General features: G+C 44.8%; 1 protein-coding gene across 16 annotated transcripts in view; it reads right to left on the minus strand.

Annotated features, from left to right (window-relative positions):
• The window catches only part of RBFOX1 (RNA binding fox-1 homolog 1), an 861,682-nt gene that overhangs the window by 317,550 nt on the left and 527,186 nt on the right, over positions 1-16,946 (minus strand). For 9 of the 16 annotated variants that reach the window (XM_080830141.1, XM_080830149.1, XM_080830138.1 and 6 more), the window contains exon 1: positions 16,124-16,462. The exons of the other annotated variants lie outside the window; for them this stretch is intronic. In XM_080830141.1, coding sequence (XP_080686267.1) covers positions 16,124-16,210 — 87 coding nt within the window. In that variant the 5' untranslated portion in view covers positions 16,211-16,462. Of the gene's footprint in view, positions 1-16,123; positions 16,463-16,946 lie in introns of those variants that run through there. 16 annotated transcript variants of the gene reach the window in all.

The following is a 16,946-nucleotide window of genomic DNA, read 5'->3' on the forward strand; positions in this document are numbered from 1 at the left end:
CCCAGTGTCCTCTCACTCTCTTTCCATAATCCTTGGGATTTTCTGCTCCAACCTGCCCCTCCCTCCCCACCAGAAACCGTCCCTCCTTTCTGGCCAGAATTCTCTAGTTGATAAAGATTTAAGAAATGGTGGCTTAGGGCAAGGATATTTATTAGCCAACCACGGATACCATGGTGTTGGCAATTTCCACTGAATGCATGGTAGCCTCCTCCCTGTTTCCCATCTTGTCCCACTAGAGACCACTTGACCATGTACCATGGAGCTTCTGGAGGAAATCTTTTAAAAATGTAAAATCAGGTCACGGTGTTCCTCTACTTGAAGATTCCCAGTGGTTTTCCATCTGTCTTAGATGGAAATCTTACCTCCCTGCAGAGCCCAAGAAGACCGAAGGTGATCTGGTTGCTGACCACACACATGACTTCATGTCCTACCTCTTCCCCGGTCCTCCACCATGTCCCCGTCATACTGACCATCTTTGTTAGTCCCAAATGTGCCTTTAGGGCTTCCATGTGTCCCCCTTTGCCTGAACTCTCTTCTCTACACCAGGACGTTACATAGCTGGCTCCTACTATCCATCAGATCTGAGCTCACCTTTGTACCTTCTGTCCTTCAACTACCCCAAACAACCCTCTCAGTGACTATCATGTAATCTGTTTTATTTTCTTCATAGCACATAACGCCATCAGATGTTCTGCTTATTGCCTGTTTTCCTCCGTTAAATCTGAGTGGTTTTATTCGCCCCTGCAAACCTATTGCCCAGCACACGCTGAACGCTCAATAAATATTTACTAAATTTTTGAATGCATATGGAAACCAATCTAGAGACATCTGAATTTCCAAACTAAGTCCCTTCCTCGGCCTCCGCAATGCACATGGCCTGTCATCACCCTCATTTTGATTGTGAGGGTCAGATATAAAGATGGAAAGAAAAGCACAATAACTGATAAGCTACTGATTGAAAAAAAGGTCTTTTGCATTTTCTGCGCACACTCTGGCAAGGGCTGGCTGGCTCACCTCATCCTAATGCCATGGGCAGGCCCATTCCGGGACATTTTCCCCCAATCTATAAAGGGAAAATGTTATACTTTTAGGACTTCAGGGAATTAGGAGGATTTAGTTTTTAAGAGAGAAAGTGAAGTCATTTAAATTGAAAACTGATCTTGGGCCCGAGACGTGCATTTGGTTTGCAAGAGAAATACTCGGGCAGGAGTGATGAGAGCTGACAAGGTAAGTCTGCTCTGTCTCCCGGTCCCGGCTTCTGCGAGAAGGCTGCCCGGATGATAGCTTGATCTCTTGAGAAGCTTGGTGTTTAGTCCTAAAATGGGCATGAACTTTGGCCAGATCTCTAAAGGGGAGCTGTGTGTTTCACGAGTCAGACGTGCACTCATGCCTCATGGATGGATGGAGTTTCTCTTTTCCGCACAGGAAAGCGTATCTTTTGGAGTCCCCACTGCATGGGACTTTGGAGAAAGCTGAGAGCAGAAGCCACCCACTTAGCTGGTTGGAGCCAGCCAACCTCTGCCTCTCTCTTCTCTTGATCCTCTAATCCCCGGGGATACGTGGTTGGTTCCTCTCCTTCATCCCCGTCTTCCCCGTTCCATGGACTTAAATGCTATAATTTTCTGATGTTCCATTTACTTAAGATATTAGCTGCATGTTTTGTTGTAAGCTATTGCCCTAGTCTCAGTGTTCCAAACAGAAAGGATATTTATTAGTTGAAAAAATAATTGATTCTATTTTTTAAAGTTTCTTTATTTAAAAAAAGCTGGCTGCAGTGACACAAATGTTTATGTATAGGATGAGAGTATGGGAACTTTTGTGTAAAAACATCCATGTGCAAGAAGAAGATGGAGAAATGTGTACAGTGATTCCAAGGGGTTATTTCTGGGTGGTGGGTTACAGTTGTGTGTCTGTATGTGCACGCATGCACTTTTGTGTGTATTTGTTTGTGCTTTTCCGATTAAATGTATTTTGCATTAATCTTGTATTAATTTTATAATTAGAAAAATGGGCAACAATTATTTTCAATGAATTGCCTGTTGGAAAGGAGCCTAAGAAGGAAGCCATAAGCTTAAATCAAAGACCAAACAAATCAGCTGCTTGCTGAGACTGGTACCAAGGTGTGACAACTGTCCTACAGGTGCACAGCTCTATGCGAAATGCACCAGCTGGGCTGGACTTTGGCCACAGGTGAAGTCCACCAAAGGCCATCAATAAACCATCCTATGACTTGTCTCTTGGGATGGGTTCTGGTTCAATGGCAATCCTGAACCGACCTCCTTCCCAGGACTGTTCAATAAGACTCCAACTGGGTCCCAAGTACACGGTGGGCGGGGGGACAGGTCTGAGACATAGTTCACTAACTCGGAGTTGAACGGTACACCCCAGGCTGGATCCATCAGATTCTTTCCTGGGAATCTGGAACTTGAATGGAGACACAATGGCTAGTGGTCTTTGCAGCTGAGTCACTGTGGTTTCTGAACCTTAGCAAGAATGACATTTTGAGCCAGATAATTCTGGTGAAATCTGAATAATTCTGGTTGCCCTATGCATTGAAGAGTGCCAACAGCAACCACACTCCGATTGTGACAACTAAAAATGTCCCTACAGGGCACAATCATCCCTGGCTGAGAACCACTTACCTGAAGAGGTCCACCAACGCTGCCTGCTGAGGTCTTTAGGCCTGCCCTACCTCCTCTATGTGCCCTGGATTGAGTTTCATTTATTTTCCCCCCTTTTGAATCCAAGAACTTCTGTGCGTTCAATGGCTTATGCATTATACCTCAAAACCCACAAAAATGTAAACACCTCCATCACTAAATTTTTGTTCAACTAGGCAGGATTGGGTTCTGATCCTCGACCAGAGGGATCTTAACAAAAACACTCGCATTCAAAAATCATCCTCGGTTTCTTGATATTCCAAATTATCTTTCAACACATAGAAAGCCAAACAGTTCTTAATTTACCTTATCTTTGCTATCAGAGCAGATCTGAGCACAAAGGAATGAATGAAACAGGGGCTTCTGGGCCACACAAGAAACTGAAACATACCACGATGCGTCAGCAGCGAGACCTCCACAGAGTAAAGCAAGATGGCGCAGAGGAAGAGTCACCTCACCAGGGAGGGTAGGGGGCTTGGTTGTGATCGGGTGTTTAGAACTAACGCCAGCAGGTACAGAAGCTGGAAAGCCGGGAAGGAGAGACGTCATCAGACACACACCTTGTCCGTCCCCGGGAGGGAACTCTACAAAGTGTTCCTTCATGAAGCTCTCACTAGCTAGAACCAAACACTAAAGAAAATACGCATGCAGACAGCATTGTGCACCCAAACCCCACAACTGTTTGAACAGATAAGAATTCCATATGGTCTGCATTACCCTCAGCAATGGAAGGCTTTTTATCCATCCCCAGGCTACCCCATCACTAGGCAGCAAGTGGGAGCTCTGGTCCCTTACAACGCAGACAGGGACAGGACGCAGCAGCTGATGACTGGCGTTCTGTATGATGGGTGAACACATCCAACATCTGCTCAGCCCCCACACAAATCTTAAGGCCCTCTGGCAGGCAGCACCAAGTCCCTCAGCTAAGTCACAGTGGGAACCACCTGCCAAAACGCCAGGTGTGAAACAAGCCCTAGCTCATTAGAGTCCTTAAGCCCCCACCTAAATTCCTGGAAAAGGCTCCAGGCAAATACAGGGCTGCCCGCACAGCCAGTCTCTACGAGGCCGTGGGAGCCGCCTTATTAAGATGGTCATTGGACGGTCCACGTCAATTTCACATTTTCTGTCAAAACCTCCCAGATAGCAGGCACCTCGGTGTTTACACCTCTCAGCAGAACAAATGCAGAGCTGTTGAAGGGAGAAATAACACACCACCACAGTAACAATAGAAGACATCGCTTGCAAGCTGTCCGCGGCCCCTGGAGTAACTGACATGTTTGACAGAGAATGTGTGTTGGTAACGTTGCTTGATTTGTGTTTAAAGAGAAAACAGAAAGTGCATTTCCAGGAGGTTTAGACATTGATAACCAAAGAGAAGGTCTTGTAAACAAAGCCACAAGGACCATGTCCCAGCAGTCCCCTCCTTGCCGTTTGTCACCGCCCCACCTCCCGTTTTGATCTCCCGGAGGAATCGGGCTTCCACGGGGGAACAAGACCTCCTGACAGAAGGCTGAGAGACAGAGGGAGGGAAGCTGATCAGAAATGACAGCGGCACAAAACCCTGTTAGCCTTCTGCTCAGAATAGGTTGTAGGGGGAAGAGACAAGGCTGTTCCCCTGTGGAGGACGAGCGGAGGCGTCGGAGCCACAAAGCACAGCGCGGTCCTTGGGAGCATCCCCAAGTCTGCCGTTCCCAAGCCCTGAGAGCTAGGGCAGGTTATTTTACTTCCCTGGGCCTCTGTTTCCTTGAAAATAAGTCTCTCCAGGATGGTTTGGAGCAGTAGAAACACCCTATGGAAAACATCTGATGGATTGACCAGCAGCCGTAGCAATGACAGAAATAATAGTAATGTAATTATTAGCATGTAAGTATAATATAGTAATCATAAAAATATTACTACTATTTGACTATGTTACATAGGGTCATATAACCATATGTCATATGTATGTTATAATACGTAACATAACCATATTACATAGTATTACTATTTATGTTACATAGGATCATATAACCATATGTATTATAAATCACATATTATATGACATTTATTATATATGTTATATGTAATTACATAATGATACATGATATTACGTATAATTGTGTTTTATTTTACGTATCATTATGTAATTATAGGTAATAGTATATTATAATTATAAAAAATAATTATATCTGATAATCACATACTGTATATTATATGTGCATTATATGTAATACATGTTATTGCATATATCACATATATTATGTAATATTATCTAATCCTCATGTTATTTTTATTTCTATTCTTTTTTTTTTAAGCTGCTATTTAGGGGCACCTGGGTGACTCAGTCAGTTAAGCATTTACCTTCGGCTTTGGCCCTAATCCCAGGGTCCTGGGGTCAAGCCCCAAGGTGGGCTCCCTGTTCAGTGGGGAGTCTGCTTCTCCCTCTCCCTCCGCCCCTCCCCCCAACTCATGCTCTCTCTCACTCACTCTCTCTCTCAAATAAATAAATAATATCTTTTTAAAAAGCATCTATCTATCTATCCATCTATTTGTTTTGAGAGAGAACATGAGAGAGCGTGTGCTCATGGGCGTGCAAGGTTGGGGGTGTGTGGGAGAATCCTAAGCAGGCTAGAGCCAGATGTGGGGCTCAGTCTCACCATTCTGAGATCATGACCTGAGCCAAAATCAAGAGTCAGATGCTTAACAGGCTGAGTCACCCAGGCACCCGTTGTTATCTCTATTCTTATTGAGCCTTACGATATGCCAAGTACCATTATAAGTACCTTACAAATAGTAACTCATCTGATCCCCAAAAGCAACTCCGGTAATGATCCCCATGCCATGGAGGAGGATACTAAATCACAGATTTAGGTGCTTTTAATATGTTCATTTTACAGATGAGAAACCTACAGCACAGAGTGATTTAGGAACTTCCTAAGGAGGCAAAGCTGAGATTCTAACCCAGCCGTCTGGCTCAAGCACGCGCACTCTTAGCCAATATGCAATATACAAAGACACATATAGATATGTATGAACACTCACTATTGCCTCTGTTACATAGTTAGCTCTGGTGTTATCCATGGCACTGTTGCAGCTGCACTTGGAAATAAACTTGCTAATATGCTTACTGAGTACTTTCCACATGCTGGGCACCATGCTATGAACTTTACATGCTTTTGTAAATGCTACCCAACAAAGTTAACGCTGCTGAGAGAGGGCAGCAACCGTACCTGAGGTCACACAGATAGTAAGCGATGCCCAAGGTCAGATAGGTGGGGGCAGGAGATGAGCCAAGCATCCAGTCCAGAGCCCAACCCCTACATCATCGTGTTAGCCTGCTTTTTCCTTTCCCAAACACATCACTTTGCTTAGATACCGTAGGTGAAGTGCCTCACACACCTCCCGGTACCTCGTAAATGCCTGAAAACAAGCAGCTGCTGTGGTTTTTATTATAACTAAATGCAAAAAGTCCGGTAGGCATTGTCTTCCAAGAAAATGACGGCAGCATGAATTTATGACACCGTCTGTTCAGAGGGCAGATCCTCCACCCCTTTTAAACCTCAACAAAGCCCCTGCATTGTTGGGCAACACCAGTTCCCAAGTCCAGCCGCTCACGGGAAACCCGGGATTGCTGGTGAAGCACATGGTTCACCGGGCCCTGCTCTTCTGACGAAGACAATGTGGGATCCGTCGTTGATGAACTTGCCTGCGCTCCGATCAGTGGCAGGACTGCACTGGAGAACACATAGATGGAGGAGGTCCTCGAAGTGACTCGGAGCCGTGTTTCTCCCGAAGGCTCCCCACAAGCTGCCCGGTGCCAGTCGGCAGTCTTGCACTCACACTCCTCCCTGCCACCGGGTGCTGACAGATGGGAGCTATTCTTATTATTTAACATTTATTAAGCGCCCACAGTGTGCTGAGAGCTGCATGGAACAGGGGTGTGGGTGGTCCCAAAGAGTTTGTCCCCAGAAGGCTATGGCCACATGGAGGGGAGGGGACAGGCCTCTCTTTCCCCCTTCAAAGTCTGCTCCTCTCAGCCAACTCCAGTTCCAGCCCCAGAAGTCCTACTGGAACCAGTAGACAAAGACTGGGGCAAAGATTCAATGTGAGTGAGACTTGTCCATCCTGCTTTGTGTGTGACCAGCAGCCCGAGCTCCCCAGACCCATTGACTCAGGGGATGGCAAGGGGGTGAGTTTGATACAACCCAAGGCCATGGGCTATGCATGTCGAATCCCTTTCTCCCTCCTCCACCAGCATCCCCCAATGGCACCCTACTCTGTCCAGCTGCACCAAAAGGCATGACCCTGGTTATCGAGAATCTCCATGGAGCGAGGGAACAGACAGCTACAAATGTGCTCACTCACCCCTAAATCTAGAGCATCTTCATATGAAAAAGAAAGCGCAACAACCCAGGAAATGGTGAGAAAAACCATGACGGCAGCAACGCTGGCCAACCTTTCCGGAGTGCCTGCAGTGAGCAGGTGTTGTTCTCCGTGTGCTGCAAACATCATCTCATCAAGTCTTCAGGGCTCCCTCCCGAAGTGAGACTGTCCCCCGCTGTCAAGTTGAGACAATGGGAGCTCAGAGAGGTGAAGCCCCACATCACACAGGGGCCAAGATGCCTACTCAGAGTGGTCTGGGTGGGGCGTGCCCAGACCTATGGCCTTACGTCATGTCGCCTCATAGCATTACATGTTTCCATAGCATTGTGGTTGCAGTGCAAAGGCCTTGGGCATGGCCATTTTTGCACCCTTTTATTGCTGACATCAACTTTGGGAGGTAGAGAATATGGCATATCACTACCGTTTTCAAGACAAGCAAGTGGAGGCTCAGAGAGGTCAAGCAACTTGCCCAAACCCACCAGGAGAAGGTTGTAGCCAGACTCAGGTTCCCCTGGTCTGAATCCTACACTCTAAACTCTCTGATCTCAATCCTTAACCGCACTGCCTCATGAAACGAGAAGAAATAGCTCCTCAGAGAGCACTCGGTGAGGATGCCCTGGAAAGCACCAGCTGACTGTCTCTTCCAAATCCTCGCCAACTCCAGGAGCCAGTGCAGATTAGAGAGCGGAAGGAAACGCAGCAGCTGAGGGGGTCCACCTTCTTCCCCCAGCGCGTATGCTGAACTCACTGCACTCCTCAGAGCCAGATATAAGGTGGGACAATACAGAACCAACCACTGCTACAGAGGTACGGTTCTTGCTATCATCCTTCTTGCTCAGAAAAAACAAAAACAAGCAAGCAAACAAACAAAAAACCCCCTTCCCTTTATCTCCTGGAACATACAAGAAACCCTGTCATTTGGGAGGGAAGGAGAAACTACTTATAGGGAGCCATCTTCCTGGGACTGTAGAAAAATTCCTCTTGACTGATGAAGCTACTGAGTGGTAAGGAGCCCATACCAGGTGGGGTGAGTGGGGTTGAGAGTCTACAGAGTTCTACCTTCCAGCAGTTATTTTTAACTTCTAACTCTCCTGTCAATGGTGTGGCCACGCACGCTACCTCCGAGGACAGAGACTGGGTCCTAGTCATCTCAAGGTCTCCAGAGCTTAGAAGAGAACCCGACATAGAACCCATGACCCACAGATAATTATTACAATGAATAAATAAACGTCACCATGACTCTCCTCTGGCTTTTAAAACCCAAAGGGCTCAAGCTACGAACGAGCCATCGCAGAAGATGATGGTCCCATTTGCCCAGAGGAAAAGACCTATGGAGTACTGAGTTCAACGTTTCTGGACACGCCTCAAGGTTCAGCAGTTAATCAAGTGGACACGCTGGCTGCTTGCGTGCTGGTGGGATGCATGTGTGATAGGACTATCTTTAGACGTGAGAGAAACATAAATAGGGGTGAGTATCTCTGTCATAAATCAGCCGGGGAAAACACTTACCCAAAACAACCTTTAAAAGACAGGGAGGGGGCTCTGCTTCACCATCAAAGGCTCAAATTGCTGAACACCAAAGCAGCAAAGTAGAGTGTGAAATCCACAAGTCTCTCCAGCTCTGCTTGTCCCATGCCAACATATTATAAAAAGCAGGCTCGCTGATATAGCATGCCTTTAAAATGATCAAAATGACAGATGGTTGCTGCAGAAACACATCCTTTTTATAGGACTGATATTAATCAGAAGAGACTGACAGCGTCCCTTTAATCTTTTAATTTAAAAAAAAAAAAAAAAAGTGTGTGTTTCTATAAAACAGAATGGGGCAAGTCACCAGCATCTCCGAAGTGCTTTGGAATGACGGACGGTCCACATTATTTCAAGCTTAACTAGAAGGCTTGGGTTTTTCTTTCTTTATATATTTATGTATGGATGGATTGCTAATACAAGAGAGATGATGTTGCTGCATGAGAAGCCCGATCTTGCTTTGGTTACGGTTTTACTGAATGTCCTTATCAGACTGTCTTTACTGCCCTAGACTATGCCTGGCGTCCTCACCTGGAAAATGGTGGGAATGCCCTAAACATACCATACACTAGTGGGAGACAACTACTGTAATTAATTTAGGTGGGAAAACACCGAGTAAAATTGCCATATCCTATTTTGATCCATCGCATCGCTAATGGAGAAGACAACAGTTAACTGCCCGGTGAGTATGATCCCTGGCATCAGGCTAAGAGGATAATTAGGATCAGAATTCCACACTTCCCTCCCTGGAGAGGGTGTATGCAGGGTTCAGGGGAGAAAAAAAACATGCCTGGAGGCATGTAATAGCTTCAGCTAGTACTGCTGATCATGAGAACCAGGTATGTGCTGGTCTAGTACCCTATTTTGAGAAGAGAACTCATCCCCCCCCCCCGCCGCCTCTATTCACAGTCCCTTACAGCTCAGTCTGGGAGGACCACGGCCTCCAGCTCCGATGTGAGCAGTGAGTCAAAATGATTGCTTTGGGGGTGGGCATGGTTTACAAGACAAGCCAAGGAGAATGCTATGTGGAATTTCTGCAAGAACCGCCGGGAAAGAGATGCCGAAGATGGGTTAGGATGTAAGTCTGGGGTTGCTTGGGGACCCTTCCTGCCGCCCCTGGGATTTGGTGTGCTTGTGAATGAAGATCAGGAAAAGACAATTACTGCGGAGTCGGGGAGAGACACGACATGGTTTGTTGGAGCCTCTGAATTCAACTGTATGTTGAATTCAGCTGGATGTGTCCTTTCCCCACCCCACCCACAAGCAATGTGAATTAGATTTTTGTTGCTTACAAATAAAAGAGCCCCGACTAAACACTCATCATGCCTCTATCTCTCACTTTCTCTCTTCCTCTCGAACAGTGTAGAATAAACATCTACACTGATATCTCTATCTAGATATATATAATATAATACAATACATATATTATATATAACATGCATTATATATAATAGATATCTCTATTTAGAGATAGATATATACAATATTATTTATTATATATAACATATAATAGTATATTATATTATATGTATTTTATAGATATGTATATATATTATATGTATATATGTATATATGCAATATATATTATATGTATATTATATATAAATATATATTATAGATAATTATATATTATATATTATGTGTATATTATATATAATGTGTATATTATATATAATATATGTAGTAGCATATATTATATATATTATATATATAAAGCTCTATCTATCTATACATCTTTCTTTCCTATGTATCAGGATGTAAGCTTTGTGTTGAACGGGGTCTTGTGTGTTTTCTATTCTGCCCCGTCACCCTCTCCTACTTCACAGCCTGACATACAGTAGGTGCTCAATAAATAACTGCTGATCCAGGAGATGAATCACACTTAAAGCTCCCAACCACCTTGCAAGACAGGTATTCCTGCTTTCATTCTGTAGCTGAGCAAACAGCCTTGGAGAGGTTAATTGACAAGCCCAAGGCCACACGCTTAGTAAATGCCAGAGCCAATACATCAACCCGGACCTGTTTGACTCCAAATTCTCCTTGCCACCTCCCTGACTCTTTAATTTAGTCTGCTGTTGACATGGTCTTTTTGGCAGTACAGAAAAGTCACTTAGTGACTAAGATGGAGTGGCCTCAAAGTAAATGACACCACTAGCATTTATATCAGGTGTACATTCGGATTTCTTTCCCGATCGGCAGACACTCCAAACATGTAGATAACGCTGCAAGGCAGCGAGGGCAGCATCTGAAAATGGCTCCACTCGCCACAGACCGAAACAAGCGTACGTCTTTTAGGTCCACCCAGAGACGTATCCACATGACCTGCAAGCTCCTTCTCCATTCCTCTACCTTTCTGCGGGGATGGTTTCTGTTGGTTCACTGTCAAAACCAGTGCTCCGGTAATTCCTGGCATTGCTACAAATGTGTATGCAGATCTGTCATAAGCTGCATCGCCAGATTCAATGACGCTGATTTCTGCTTCAAAACCCAGAGTGCACGGTTTGCTTACACCATGGCTAGCCCCATCACACAGGCACTGATCAGCATTTCTCTGCTGCTGCCTACTCTGTGAAGTTTAAGTTAGAAAACTGAGAGCCTCCAGAGAGCTTACAGTCTCCGGGAGAAAAGATGACAAAGAGGGGTCGGGACGCACATCCAGCAAAGTGGACTCTCACCTGCTGGGTTCACAGAAAAGTATTTTGGAGCCCATACCGGTGTCGAGCACTCGGAAATTTAATTTCTGAGACTCCTCCCAGCCCCTTTGACCCATGTCTTTGAACTGTTGAGTCCTAGGTTTAAACAATGTCCAATTCCACAGTGCCCGTGGCTTGGGGAAGATCCTGAGGCTCTGTCTTGATGTGTCACCCCAACACCATGAATTCACCCAGGTGCTCTGCTCTGCTTGGAAGAGCATTCTCCTTAGCTAACCTGTGAATGCTTGCTGGTGCTCTACAGCTCAACTCAAATGCCACTTTTCCCTTTTAACCACCCACTTCCCTCCTCTAAGAGACATCCACCTACCCGTTCTCCTGTGTTTTCATCTGCATTCCCATGGGTGCACCTCAACAGTAAATGGGTGAAGAGAGAAGGCTCTGGCCCCACACACCTGATCCAAATCTCAGCTCTGTCACTGACATTCCCGTGACCTTGGGCGAGTTAAGTTTCTAGAGTGTCAGCTTCAGGTCCTTCATATGCAAAAAGGGCATCATAATGCAGGACTGCAATTCCTCATCTGAGATCTTTGGGGTCATCTGTATTTTGAAATTCAAATTTTTATGGGGGGGCGTGGGGAATTGCCTTTTTTCAGAAAGGTATTTCAGTGGAAACACTGATTATGTAACACCCTCGGCAGGGTCTGGGACAGCACGGTCTGAAATCAAACACATAAATATCCCTGTAGCAAAATATATGAATATTCACACTAAGTGGGATAAAGAAAATCTATAAATAGCCACACATCATTTCAGGTCAAGTCTGCTTCCCAAATGGGTTGGGGTGCCAAACTCCCCCCCTCAAAACCCTGATTTACAGAGCTTTTTGGAATTTAAAATTACGGATAAGGGATGGTGGGCCAATAGCACCCAATATGAAGGTTTTTAAGAGCAAATTAAAGTAATATACCTATGTATTTAACAGAACACCTGGATCATGGCAAATACTCAGTAATTGTTCCCTGTCATTCTTCGCTAATGCATTCATTGCAATATCAGCTTTGTGTTTATCTAGTGTTCTTATCCACAGGCTGTGAACCTACAGGTCAGTGGCTATAACTATCAGTTTTGTGCCCTGGGTATCCAGAGCAGTGTCTGGTATAGGTTACCAGTGAATGAATAACTAAATTAACAAATGTGTGGGGAGATAGATGGGGCTCTGTTTGTACCAGCCTTCATCTAGGAAAATAGTCTTTTGATCCATTATCTGTAATACCGAGATGAGATGGGAATTACTTGCCCCAGTATGGAGAATGATTCAGCCACGTATCATCAAAGGGCACACTTTCGGGACAGATATCTACAGTGAGGGTTGTGAGTCTGAACTTAAAACCTAGAGCCAAGGGCTCATTAGATCTAAATGCTAAACAAACAGACTAATCACTTACAAAGCCACTGTTTTCTTACGTTGCCTGGTATTGTGCGGCTGTGGTCCATGGCTTGGATTAGCCATCTTGGTAACTTCTGGATTCAAGACTGACTGACAATTGACTTGTCAGACTTTCTTTGTTCTCAGATCAGACAGCTCATCGATCATTCAAGGTACTGTTGAACATTTAGAAGTAAATAAAGAGGTTCAATAGGAACATACATTGTTTCTTTTTAACCAAAGAGTCCGAGATTGAGATCCATACCAAGGGAAAGGAGTACTGTTTATATAACACACTCAGTAATATTACTCTTCTCCTCTTCTCTTCTGCTTCTCAGGACCCTTGAAACTGTCCAAACTGTTCAGCTCAATCCCACGTGGCCATTCTGGAATTCTTTACATGGCTAGAAGGAAAAACTATCCACCTTGCTATATATTCCACAAGTTTAGAAATGAGATGATGGGGGGCACCTGGGTGGCTCAGTGGGTTAAGCCCCGGCCTCCGGCTCAGGTCATAATCTCAGGGTTCTGGGATCAAGTCCTGCTTCGGGCTCTCTGCTCGGTGTGGAGCCTGCTTCTTCCTCTATCGCTGCCTGCTGCTCTGCCTACTCGTGACCTCTCTCTCTGTGTCAAATAAATAAGTAAAATCTTAAAAGAAAAAAAAAAGAAATGAGATAATGTTCAGGATATCTAATATGGTAACCATTCTTGCTTTCCTAAGGGATAGCAGAGGGAGATCAGTGATAACTTCTGGAACAAAAGACCCTGGTGAGTAAAAAACAACTCCACTCTCTGTTTTGTTTTTTTTTTGTTGTTGTTTTGGTTTGGTTTGGTTTGGTTTGGTTTGTCAAAAACAATGTGATGTTTCCCTAACACCTGTTATGATGTCTGGTCAATTATTTATGTTTTCTGCCCCTAAGTGGACCAAAGCAGGGCAATGCTAGCATGAATTTAAAAAAAAAAAAAAGTGGCACTTGAAAGAATTATGAAATGGAAGTTCTTCTGCCACAGAATTGTTGGCTCTTGAGGCTGGAAAGTTACCTTGGGAGGAATCTCAAACTCTGATCCAACAACACTGTCAAGTGCCCACTACAGCTCTGTTTGCACATCTCCAGTCACAGGGAACTTACTACCGATGATGGAGTACACACACTATTTTGGATCACTTTCATGTCTTGCTGATGACATTATTAAGGTGTGGCTGCCACCTTCCACCCCTACAGGAAAGCTCCTGCTTGAAAAGTTGATAAAACAAAAGAAAAACAAAAAACAAAAAACCAAAAAACAAACAAAAAACCCCCAAAAAGCATACAAGGTCAAGAAATTGGTAAGCAAGACTATATAGCCCGTTGGGATGGAGGCCAAATGGTGTCAGAAGCCTCAGCAAGAAGGTGAGTGTGAGTGTGTGTGTGTGTGTGTGTGTGTGTGTGTGTTACAATTTTTCTCTTTGAGTTGCGTTTCCTCCCCTTGCAAAATGTGACCGCAATGGGGTGATTTGAGTTTCTTGATGTCAATGGGTAAATGACTGAGGTTCTTTCAGCAAACCAGAAATGAAGCTAGTCTCTTTCTAGCTATAGCATTTCAGTGTGTTCCAGGGGAATGGGAGAGGAAGGAGATGAATATATCGTAGCAGCTGGTCTAGAGGGTCCCTACTGCACTGCTCTCCTGACTTATGGGTAACTAGTTACCAGAAGTGTCACTTGGGAAAACAAAGTAGGATAGGGCTAAGATTTGCAAGTAAAATCGTTTGTCCTTCCAAAAAATAACTGGATATGTTTCTCAAAGCCTCTGCAAAGGAGGAAGAAATAGGGCCTCCCCAATTTCTCAGCTGCCCTGTGCGTCTCCTCATCTATCATTGGGGTAATACGTCCAGAGTGGCATTTCGTAATGACAGCAACATTCCAGCAAATCGATAGTTATTTAATTCCCAACAAGCTCTCAAGTCCATTAAGCCTGATTACATTCACCCATTTCAGTGGGTGCCACTATTTTTCCTACACCGGCACTTAATCTATAACAGGAACTTATGAGAACTTTCAAAAGCAATTTCAGCATCAATCAGCATAGAGTGAAGGGCACGATTTGCTTGTAATTATTTATCGGACGGGGCGGCAGAGGGTCTGACAAAACTCCCAACAGCCGACCTTCACCCCAAGTTTCCAGTATAAGCAAAAGGCCTTCCAGTCTGCTACGGAGTCCTGCTTCAGATACCACATGCGCCCCATGGGCCTGCCCGCACCAGGAAAGATGGAACCCTTTCCACGTTGTGAAGGACCATTCTCCAGATGGTCCACTGATTTCCCACACACCACACAGGAGTTTCCAAACCGAGCAACGGCCGTAAGTCTAGGAGGACAGAATGTTCTGTTAGTATGTAGAATCACCCCCTGCACGTCTCAAATCACCAAAGTTCTTAGAGTTCACAAAAGCCATTTGGAAAAGGGGAAAAATGTGTTTGACCAGAACCCTCCCCAGAAATTTTCATTCACAAACAAGGATATTGCAGAATTTTAAAATATAGTTGGGTGGAGGGCAAGAATAAAGGTGAAAAGGACACAGTGAACACAAAAGACACTTACATTTCCTTTCCTGGAGAAACGCAACACAGATTTATTACAAAGGGACGGCTGTTCTCAACCAAATAACAAGCAGACAACAACCACCTAACCATCTGGTTTCCCATCATGTTCAGGCTCTGTCCCTGACTCGGTGTTAGCTTTCCACAGAGAACGTCAAACATACACCCAGAAGCCATGCTTGTTTAAAAAGAGAAACTTATGGTGAGGGGGGGAAGAAAAAACGTCCCAAGTCTGTTATTGGTAGATGGTTCTCCCTGCACAGAATTAATAGCCTTAAAAGTCAAACCAAAGCACATCTCAATCCTCCACTTTCTTGCCATCATTAAGATGTAAACAGCTGGTAAGGGATTCCTAGAATAATCTCTGAACTTCATAAATAAACCATCAACAGAGTGTTCCTTTTTGCCTCAATGCCACCCCTCAACCCAGGTCGGCGGCGGGGCTGGGGGGGCGGGTTCCTATGAAAATAGACAACCCACACGAAGGCAAACACAGGAATTAATGCATATTTCATGCTCCTCTTATTTTCCGGGTTAAAGCTCTTAACCAAGTCACCTCATGATAAGTTACTCTGCCTCATGATCAGCTCTGGGAGACCGAGTCCCTCAGAAAGCCGGGAAGGAGAGCAAATCCTTTGCCCCGTGGTCAACCCTCCTGAAGCAAAGGCATGAATGTTAAACAGCGCCCAGATCAATACAAGCAAATATAGCTCAACTACACCATTTATTCAGCCATGAGAGATGTCAATAGCCAGATTAGGGTGATCCGTCTTTTTGATTTCCTACTGTCTTTCCACTGACTACACGAGGGCTTTTTCCTGTATTAAAAGTGTTTGCTTTCTCAACCATAAAAATTCCAATTATTACTCTGAGCGCTCTGGAGTTAAGTTGCTTGCTGGCAGTGGCCTTGAATTACCTGGATCAGTCCGGGGAAGTAGGGGGCTGCTGGAACAATCATAGGCACGCCATAGGGATGCAGGAGGACTCCTTGAGAAGGCAACATGCTTTACGTGAAGGTGTTATTCCCTCTGAAGCTCAACACATCAATGGAGAGTTAGGGGGAAATCTATAGACCCAACTTCTTCCGAACTACAAAGCTGAGAGCCAAATCGCTTCTGTCAGGAGCCAAGCGCTCATCAACGCGGAGAAGGGAAAGAAAGAAAATCCGCATCAGCAACTCTTAATGTGAAAGTTTTCTTCCCAGACGACGAAGAGACACAGCAGCTGCAGTGTTGAAGCTACCAAAATGGAAGGTGCTATTTTGGGAACGGCTTGCCTAACATGACTAACCAAATACTCTTCATTAATTTAGTTCTCAGAGAGAGTGAGAGAGAGACCAAATGACAGAGAGAGAGAGGTAGTGGGGCTATCGGGTTTGGGTTCTTCCTAAAGAATTGGGGCAAAAGGCAAGGGACAGAGTCTGCGCAGGATTTTTAGCAAGAAAAACTGAGAATGTAAATTGATATGATTATCAGTTGCCACTTAAATCTCAAGTAGGTTAATGTGGGCAGCCTTTGGTACTGATCAAACAGAAGCTAAGGCGACGGTCTAGTTTGTGCTTCTCTCCCTCTCTCTGGTTTTAATTTTAAAGGGGCAATCTGTGCAAATAATACAATAATCACGCCAGCTAACGTTTGCAGAGTGCGCTATGCACAGAGAATGAACTAAGTTATTTACACGGGCTAAGTCATTTATTCCCGCAACTCTCTGAACTATGTGTTATCTGTTCCGGGCAACAC

The sequence above is a fragment of the Martes martes genome, assembly GCF_963455335.1.
Source record: "Martes martes genome assembly, chromosome: 18".
NCBI classification, from domain to species: domain Eukaryota; kingdom Metazoa; phylum Chordata; class Mammalia; order Carnivora; family Mustelidae; genus Martes; species Martes martes.